The sequence below is a fragment of the Etheostoma spectabile genome, chromosome 13 (assembly GCF_008692095.1).
Source record: "Etheostoma spectabile isolate EspeVRDwgs_2016 chromosome 13, UIUC_Espe_1.0, whole genome shotgun sequence".
Taxonomy (NCBI): domain Eukaryota; kingdom Metazoa; phylum Chordata; class Actinopteri; order Perciformes; family Percidae; genus Etheostoma; species Etheostoma spectabile.
Genome location: NC_045745.1, coordinates 22374309 through 22384395, shown reverse-complemented (window position 1 = coordinate 22384395; position 10087 = coordinate 22374309). Strand labels below are relative to the sequence as shown.

General features: G+C 40.3%; 1 protein-coding gene across 21 annotated transcripts in view; it reads right to left on the bottom strand.

The window, feature by feature from the left end:
* The window catches only part of nbeaa (neurobeachin a), a 92615-nt gene that overhangs the window by 8563 nt on the left and 73965 nt on the right, over positions 1–10087 (bottom strand). For 5 of the 21 annotated variants that reach the window (XM_032532976.1, XM_032532974.1, XM_032532973.1 and 2 more), the window contains 13 exons: positions 9100–9223; positions 7905–8024; positions 6735–6868; positions 5978–6039; positions 4369–4433; positions 3756–3864; positions 3282–3448; positions 1896–2020; positions 1634–1783; positions 1516–1548; positions 1080–1216; positions 813–948; positions 87–189 (listed from right to left, as the gene is read on the bottom strand). In XM_032532976.1, coding sequence (XP_032388867.1) covers positions 87–189; positions 813–948; positions 1080–1216; positions 1516–1548; positions 1634–1783; positions 1896–2020; positions 3282–3448; positions 3756–3864; positions 4369–4433; positions 5978–6039; positions 6735–6868; positions 7905–8024; positions 9100–9223 — 1465 coding nt within the window. The remainder of the gene's footprint in view (positions 1–86; positions 190–812; positions 949–1079; positions 1217–1515; positions 1549–1633; positions 1784–1895; positions 2021–3281; positions 3449–3755; positions 3865–4368; positions 4434–5977; positions 6040–6734; positions 6869–7904; positions 8025–9099; positions 9224–10087) is intronic. The other 16 variants (XM_032532982.1, XM_032532984.1, XM_032532992.1 and 13 more) reach the window with 10 other exon arrangements.

Here is a 10087-nt window from a genome sequence, read left to right as displayed (position 1 = left end):
ACAGATGTTTATTTCTATCACACCAGCAAGAAATACCTCTCCAACTCAGAATAGTGGTGGACCAGCTGATTATACTCTGCACCTACCTGGCCTGGGGCAGGCCATAACTCGTTCCTACCCCAACCCGTGGGAGACTGTAGACCACCCTTTTAACTGTGGCCTGGTCCGGAAAGTTAAACATCACAGACGCTGGAGAGAGGAAGAGACAAGAGCATATAGAGAACATAAAGTCAGTCACTCACCATGGCAACTAATGTTGAACTGGTACCAAACAGCACAACAATACTGTATAGTGTTTCCATTTGTGTCAAGGCTAGAGCCCAGGCAGTGTTAGTGGTCTTCATTCTGAACTACAGTAGACTGAAGAAATAACAATGTTGAATAAAAGGAAAGGCAAAAGAAGAAAGGATATACATTTGCATAAAGAGGCTATACTCTTATACAGGTATACTTCAGTCAGGTCTTACTGTATTCTTTTTCTCCTACAAAAAAAATTTCAATTCAATTTCTTTTACTCCATACACATTTCTAAGAACCACAATTTTCATATGATATCTATTTTTAATACCATTTCTTTCTCTACACTGCACAAAAGAGGGTGCTGAACTTGACTTTAGGTGGAAAAAAGATACACTGCTGCATATGTCATATTTTTGCACTTATTATGTATTTACAGGCTTTACAGCCATATGGCAGAGAATCAATAAACACTATTAGTGTCTGGGATCTTGTAACAGACTTTTGGTAGCAGGTGCATACTGTACAGTTTTGTGACTATGTCAATGCAGGTAATAAGAAATCTGCAGACTTACTTCTGTTGGCCATGAAGACCTCTAGTCCGGTATTCTGCAGCAGGTAGCGTCTGGAAAACACCGCTCGGATCTCACTGAACATCCATTTACCGTGCAGACCCTCTGAGTAGGCCAGTACCTGTTGAGGTTGGACATCCTTTGAAAAAAATATTTTAACATAAAGAAAAACCTATACGTTTATGGACAAATCAATCCTAAATTATTTGGATAAATGAATGGAAAGCAGTGAGTAAGTTTGCTTGTTTAAAATACAAAATGACAGCTTACTTTAGCTTCAGTTGTCTTAAATGTAGGATCCTCTTCATCCACCTCAAAGTAGATCTCAGTAGTCGTGATGGACAGAGTGCCCCGAGCCACCACCACTGGAGCTACCAACTGAGCTGGAGTACTCAGAACCACAGGGCCTGGGGGGACACACGTATTACTCAAGTAACCCTAACCCACACACACAACAGATGATAAAATGGCACACATACTGTAATAGAATAATTTGAGGTTAGTTAAGATTTATTATGTATTTGTTTATTCTACTTTACATACTATTTAAACAATACAAAACAGTTGTGTCAGACGTCAGAGAGGAACTGGATTGAATTAGGTATTTAGTCTTGCATCAGTTTTTAGTAAACCATGATTTCATTTTATTAAGTCTGATGAATCAGCCGGATGATTAGTGCAGCTTCAAAACTTTCAAATGACTTGCCTTTGGAGGTAAAAAGTCTTGGACGGAAACGTACTAAAAACAAGAGTCATAGACAGTTTGCTGTTCAGTCGTTCTGTAGCATGGGGACTGTGTGTGTCTTTATATGAGTGCATCTTACCAGCAAGGTTATCCATCTCTTTTTCCTGCAGCAGGCTGACAGTGTCATCGTCTCCTTCCAGCATTAACTCCGCCTCTGGGTTCTGGGTGACCACTGATTGGCTGCGAAATGTTTTCTTCGACTTAAGTTCCTCCTCATCTTCTTCTGTACCTGTTTGAGTGTGTTTTTAAGTGTGCATGTGAGGGTTGGGTGTATGCATATATTGCATATATAGCAGATATTGACCAAGAGCAACATGTTCGCATTTGTACACATTACTGACCGTAGTCCTCTAGAGCTTTTAGTGACACGTCGGCATGAGTGGATCCAGAGGCATTTCGCACAAATCGTCTTCTCCTCCTCAGGTCGTCCTCCCAGTAGTCTAGACGCCAGAAGTCATGTAATTGGCTGACGACATAAAAAAGGAGAAACAAAGAGGAGTCGTTTATTTTGTGGTAGGAAAACAAGGTGTGCATTTTGTGACTTGTCCTTCAAGGAAAAGAAAGTTGGAATTAAAGCTGAAGTTACAGGTGACATTTATGGAAACTTCCAGAACAAATTTCCGACAGTCAAAAGTTTCTTCTTTATTGGGTTTAAGGGCAGTATTTGACCATAGGGGTGAGTTTGACAAACCTTTCCAACTCTGCAAACACCAATAACTGGCTTTAAGATTAGTGGAACATGATCAAATTGACTGATCTACCCTTTGGAGCTTTATGAAAAAACAGAAGAAAAAAAAAACAAGGTTTAGACATCAAGTGTGATTGCAAGTTTCAATAAGCATTATGCTAATGTGAACCAATTCTTTTAAATATAATCGAGGCAAGAGCACTTGAGATGCAATTTAACTTAATTCATTTGTCATGTGAGTGCAAACAGTGTTTATTAACAGCATGCAATTTGTGGCATCCAATTTACTAAATCAAAAGTGACATGAGGAAGACAGGCCTCAGATGCTGCATGTCACATGTTCTCAAAATAAATCACATGTCATCTTTAAGTCTGGAGGCAGCTCTGAATAATGAGCGATCATTGATTTCATGTGTGTGTGAGTGGGCTAAATAAGGAGATAAGTCTTTCACAGATACCCGGCAGTTATGTTTTTAGGAGTCAGCTGTCTGTGTGTGCTGAAGTCGATGTATGATTAATTATGTTTACTACAACCTGATTTTTTTCATGGAGTCTGCTTTACACGGCCCTTGTCATCATTTATAAATATTTATATTTCAGCAATGATCATATCCACTCTCTGAAAACTTGAAACAGATTTCCTGATTCTGTGATCTGAAGCTAATGCTACTCTACTGGCTTCCTGAATTTAGGGTTTAAATGATGCTACATTATATAGTATAATAGTATACAGTGGTAACATGTTATAGTGATATGTTCCAAACATGATGGAAGGTGCTCACAGAACCAAAAGAGTCATTGATAGGGCGCTCAACTAGTCACGGGTGAACAAAACCAACTAGGTCCGTCCCCCCTGTTAAAATTAACAAATCACCTATTGACTACAGATACTGATGCCATTTTCTCATTATATGCAAGGAGTGTTCCATGTGCACTCAACTGGTGTAACGTCTTCTGACAAATGACATCCTGTGGAACAGCAATCTAAAAATGTCCCAGAGTATAATTTGACACGCACTTCCTCCCATCTCCCGCTCACCTCTGCGACATTGTCCCCCACGCTCCGTGCTTATTGGTCAAGATGTTGAGAATCTTCTGTTTCAGCTGGTTAGCGGTCACATGATCTCTGTGCTTGGCGGCACTGATGAGGTGATCGCACATTTTCTCCTCCTCTCTTCGGTCCACAGCGTACTGGGCACAGTTAGACTGGAGGAAAGTGGGAGGTAGTAAGAAACCAGAGTGTTACTGTCAAAGATGAGGAGATTGTGTGACATGGAGAGAGTTGCTGTACGGTATGTCCTTCTGAAACACTTAATGATGCATAGGCACAGGAAATCAGTGTAAATTTACTAATTGGAAGTAGCAATTTACAAAATAAATGCAGTTATTTGTTGGTGACAATCAGTAACAACCATGAACATTAAACATTAGCCCCTTCATATGGCTTTTAACCCGCAGGCTTTAATGATGTCACATATCATGACAAACAGTGCAAGTGGTGCTTTGTGTTTACCTCGAATTCAGCGTGTTTGTGTACATCCTCCGCCCTCTGTCTGTTCAGGATGAACTCTGCTTCGTTGGCAACACGCACAATATGATCCTTCATGGCATGGCAGAGAAGTCTGGTGGAGGATTAAAGAGAGCAACTAGCATTACGGGCCTTAGCAACATTAATCTAATCTAATTCTCAACGCAAGGGAATGTAAGCAAGTTTCCATCAATTTGGCAACCTTATCTAAATCAATAAGACTGGTCTATCTGCTGCTAAAGCTTATGTATGGATGGGAACAGTAAAAAACAGTACGTTTAAAAAGTAGCATCTTTTTTATAGATGTGTATTCTTTTTTGTGTTGTCCTTTAATTGAGGTGTAATCCAGTTTGTAGTAAAATAAAAACAAGATTACAGGCACTGAAAATAGACCAGCACAAATCAACTGCACACTTAATTGCACTGCAATTATTCGATTTCCTACTGATCATACATGAGACTGTGCATTTAAATTGGCAAGATTATCAATAGAGCTTTATCATTCTCATTAGTTGTGTGCACTGATAACACTGTTGCTGTTAATGGGAGAATCACAGTGAATTACATGGGGTAATAATCAGTCTGTGTGATGGATTACCTTCCCTCGTTGATGAGCTCAATGAAGGCCAGTCCAGCGTTCTTCTGAATGGAGTTTTGCCACTCCTAAGTGTAGAGGATAAAACTATCACTGCCTATGTATTTTCATAATGATATACATTTTCTGGAAATGTAGTTGAAAACCTGGTCATTGCCAGATTGAATGTCTGTTTTGGGCTAATCTGGGAATTAAATCCATATGAAATCAAGATACTTATTTGCTAAATCCTGAGAATCCAATATGGCTATAAAGCAGCACGGCTTATCAGTTACAATACTGTTCACAATTGTCTGATGTATATTGTCTATGGTAACAAACAAACAAAAAAACATACTAGAGCTATGTGGGTATACATGGTATAGCCTTCACAAATGTGTATGGATAAATAGAGAGATAGAAACAGCTGTATTCAAGAGGAAATATAGAGGCCCATCCTCTACCATCAGCAGTGTAAAGGTACACAAGAATAAGACTGCCAAGTATAAGGATGAAGAATCATCATAAGAGCTCTCTAATTGTCAATGAAAATGCACCCGTCTAAGAGTGTGCATATTAGAGTGGAAACTTCTGAGCAGAATGACAGTGTTGCTGAAATCCTCAAGCTATCAGAGCTCCATTAGCTCCACTAGCTCTTAAGGCGAGCATCTCCTGTTACACCCTTTCCATCCAGAGGATCGATATCTGGGCTAGGGTTTGCTCTCCTGGGCATCTAATGGCAGACAAGGCCGGAGCCGGGGGTAATGCTATACATGCTGACGAGCAGCTAGGCAGGAGGGTAGAGGGGAGGAGAAAACAGAGGGAGTGGTGAGAAGACAGGGCACTGTGGAGAGTGGTAGAAGATGAAAGCAGTTGCCACCGAAACACTGAGTTAAAATGGACCAGAAAAGCAGAGGTGTCTGATGTTACGGTTGAAGATGAAGCAGTAAAAAAGGAGAGAAAAAAACTAGGACCATGGTGGCAGAGTTGAAGAAAAAGAACTGAGGTGCTCATCTCAGGACAAGAGCTCTTAGAGGCAGCCAATTAAACATTCAATAGTTGGGAGACAAACTTCATAATATAAAAGAAAAAGAACACTGGTCGCCTACGCTATCAGGGGAAAGCACTGCATTGGTAAGTGCTTCTCTTTTGTTACTCTTTTAGTTAGTTAGTCTTTTGAGTGTTATTCAGAAAAATAGAGATAGTGACTTTAAATGGAAGTTAGATAAATAACATTCTAATTAGATTAAGCTGTGATGCCGTTGTGTTGTTCTTAAAAGTAAAACCCAGTCATGAAAGTGTATGTGATGTGTATTTGACAGTGAAAAAGACATTTTGTGGCCTTGATATTGATGAGGAATAACTAAGGTGTGATGATGCACATAAGTTGATATTATATTACATCTGCAATGCGCTGATTACACAGTCAACCCTGCCTCACAGTGCAGATCAATAATTTGAGAGCTTCCTGTGTGCAACTGGCTCAGCCGATGACTATGAGTCTAAAAAAAACAAAAAAACTTTCAGAATGGGTGAGAAACCTGACAAATTAAGAACGACTCTTTCAGGCCTTGGCAAAATGTGTGAGGGCAGTAAATAGAGAGACAGAGAGGAGCAGTGAGGAGTTACCAACCTGAGAGCACAGCAGCATTACGAGCTCCACCACAGACGTGCTAGACTTCATGCACACAAGACCTGCAGCACAAAGAAATACAGCACAGTCAGGAGCCTCTCTTTCTTTCTCTCTGACACACACACACACACACACCCACACACACACACACACACACACACACACACACACACACACACACACACACCGCCCCGAGAGACAAAAATATCATCAAAGAAGACACTGTAGTGTCAGTGGCTTCTGCTATAGTATACAGTCATTGTAGTCAAGTTTATAAAAACCATGCCACAGAGAAGACAGGAACAAACAGTAGAGAGAAAGGTGATTAAGGAGAGAGTAGGGGGTTGGAGGGGGAGGAGCAGGAAGGGAGAAGAGGGAGAAATCAACACTGAGACAGTGGATCACAAAAACAGGACGCCAGGAAGCAGGTGGGCAGTGGGTAGTACCATAGTAATGCTAACACTGAACAAACAGTAATCTGATTTTCAAATGTCATTATCTAGCTAGCTGTTTGAAAATAGAGCAAAATACTGTGACGTCATACCTGCTTGACGAATGGGTGAAGCAGCCAGCTCAAAGACACTCACCTACTCATTCACTCACTCTCAACTAATCACATAGTAATACATCCACTCGTCCACTCACTCATTTCTTTTTCTCTCAGTCTTTATCATACACAACATTGCGGTGAGGGACAGTGAATGGGGAGACTCCACAGAGAGACGCCAGTTATAGAAAAAGGAGCCGTGTACAGCACCTGTACCTTCTATGAGCAGTTCCTGCCCATGGCTACCCAGCAGCGTCCTGGACAGAAAGGGAGCAAAATCCACAAAAATCTCCCTCAGCAGGGGCGCCACCTTCTCCAGAGCGCGCTCCAGCTTGGTGGTGATACTGTGGTGGACATAAGTGAGAGGAAGATGAAGAGAATAGGATTGAAGAAAAATAAGCAACATACAGATGAGGTTAGAGGAGCATGTGAGAAAAAAACTCTGGGGATACTTTATACAGTAGGTGAGAAACGAAGCAAGAAAAACATGCAAGAAAGAAATGAGTAGAGAAAACGGGAGGAGAGGACAAATAACAAAGGAGAGGAGATGGAAAAAGCAAGCTTAGAGACGTTAAAGAGAAAGTAATAGAAAAATGTTTGAAATGGACACAGAAGACACAGAAATGTCCAGAATTAAAGATGGTTTGGTATGGAAGTAATATGCCTGGGTTAGTATTGTAAGTAAAAAGTATTGCACTATAGTTTTAAAGCTAACTGTTAATCAACTTAGCATTGTGAAATGGGTGAAGCTTGAAGTGCAATAAAAGCTAAACCTACAAAAAAATGTCCAAACTTTTAACCGCACAATATTCTATAAACTCTATCTTAACTTGCTTTTGTGTGCGCACATGTGTAGCTCAAGTGCAGATAAAATACTTTTCTTTTCTATGTTCAGTTAAGAAATGGAGAAAGTAAAGCTGGAAGAGTACAGCAAAGCGTACTAAAATATGGAGCCATGATGGCAGTGAAGTGCATATTCTTGGCCTAAGCATATGACTTCTGAAACAGACCTGGGTCATTAGTGTTTACAAATTTGGTTTTAAACTGCTTAGAGTAGCAGATGGGTGACATATACAACAGGTAAAATAAAAGTTAAAATAGGATTTTGAGTCGGTTTAAGCAAACTTTTGCTACAAGTTGTTTGCAAAGACAGTTTGACTCAGGTCTGGTCTTTAGTGTGGGGTTAGTGTGAGGAGACGGCCATGCCAGAAGTGACTGATATAAAAATATGAGTGATGCTAACTGTTGAAGCTTTTAACAAAGATGTCTGTCCGTTCTCCCAACGGCATTCTGGGAACATTAATAAGTGGATTGGGCGTAGCAGAGGGTGTGTGGTGGAGATGGGGCAGAGGGGGAAGGGGTGGACGAGTATCTCCTTGCCTAAAACACTGTCCTGCATCTCGGGGAGCTGCCTGGAAGCCTGCCAGAGAGCTAAAAGACTTGAGCTCAGGGGGCGTCTGACCGCTGCGCAGCGCACATTGCGCCACCTCACAATAGGAACTGCAATACAAACCACACACATTCAAACACACACATACAGACATGCACACTGATTAAAGAACACATGCACACACACGCACGCTCTCTCTCACATGCGTGTGCACTTTCAGAAGCACACATTAACTGCACACATAAAAAACTGTCTAACATGTCTAAGGAGAGAGTACATTGACATAAATGTTACAGTACAAACGGCTAAAAAGGAATTATATATTATTTCTTATTGTAATGCTATTTCCTAATTACTAACATATCGCAGATCATCTTATATTTTATTAGCGAGTGTCAGATGCCTATACAAAGTATTAAAACACACCTAAAACACAGATTTATGTTTATGACAATTTCATTTACATGTTTTCAAATAAGTATCCATCGGGATTGCTGATATTTTTACAGTATATTGTAATTGTGACATTTAAACACAGCTGCCATGTCAGAGATGAAAAGCACCATAGTGTAGACTGAGTGAGATGTGTGGGTGGTATGCGTGCATGCGAGCAAAACATATGTGAGTGACTGAGTTACCACAGATTAAGTAGTTTTAGTAGCTTTCAGAAAACTAATATTATTAGGTAATATCAGCTTTAAAGAGCAATATTCGGTTCAGTCAAATATCCTTTTTATGGCTGATTAATCAACTGTTTTTTGTGACTTTTGATTTCCAGTAATTAGTCACGCAGTGCAACTACCAAATTAACAATTCAAGTTTAACATATAAGAAAAAAATGTACATTTACATTGCTCCTGACATTCTTAAAAGATATAATGACTAATCAGGTTTTTTTAGCCAGGCCTCAAAAAAGCATGTGGGTGACCCCGGTTGTCCCCGATCTAACCCTGCTGTATAATATCAGTAATGACTGTGAGAGTGAGCTGCTAGTGAGAATTCTTTGGGAAGGATGAAGACCTAAGTGTGAAGTGAAAGAGGGACAGGAATGAAGTGGAAAAACGACAGGCACCCAAGAAAACTGACAAATCAATGTAAAAACAAAAGTCAAAGGGAGGAGAAAAAAAAAAAGAAAAGAGCGGGAGGAAAGTGAATGAAGAGCGGTGCCATGTTGAGAGCTCTGACCTCATATTTTCCATTGTGTCTTCTGGCATGGGTGCCACTGTCTGCACAGCTGGCAGATTCTTACTAGTAGCACCGTTAACAAATGATGAAGAAGAGGACGAAGAAGAGGCAGAGTCTGTGGCACCTTGACAGGACAGAGAAGAGGGAGAGTGATGAAAAATCAGTGCTATTGTAACATGAATCAAGCATGACCAATATTATTGTGCAGGATAACAATAAAGGAAATGCATTAATGTCCCGGTCAGTTGCGACCAAATTCAATTTGGATACTATTTCACCGGACGTGCTGCTGCTTGTCTTCTGGTAATGGCCCCCGTTTGTGAAAATAGCTTTGCAATCAATATACAGAATCCATTTATGGGAACAAATCCCTTCCTTGTCCACTAAGCATGTATGATACTGTCCAATATGTCTGACAGGCTGTCAAAGCCTTGAAAACAAATCCACTCTTCTACAATGAATGGTCAGTGGATGTGTAATTGAGTCTTATCTTGACATCAATTTATTCTAGCCTTCTTTGGGTCAAAGAATACTTAATACATGCTTTTCTCTGTATCTGTTTTGTTTTCCGACATGGAGTACCAAACATGTGAAAGGTACATGGTCCGACCTCAGAGTTCCCCAAAATTAACTTTCTTGTTTGTGGCCAGGATATCTTACACATGCTGTCATATCTGGAACTCCACTGATCTGACCTTGAAAAAAACTAAAATTAATCATGAAAGCTTCTGCCGGAACTATTTGTTCGGTTTGTTTCAATTCTAGTTTGTTCAGAGTAAAGCATCAAAGAGTTTTTATTAAGAGAATAAACTCAGCCCTGCTTCATGGAGCAGCCTTTGAATTGCTGGAGGCCTTTCACACAAGCACATTTGTCAAACTGCAGGTGTGTGTCTGCTGCCTCTCCTTAACTGCACACTAAATAGATCCAGTGCAAAAATGAATATTTTTATACACACGCACACACACACACACACACACACACATACAC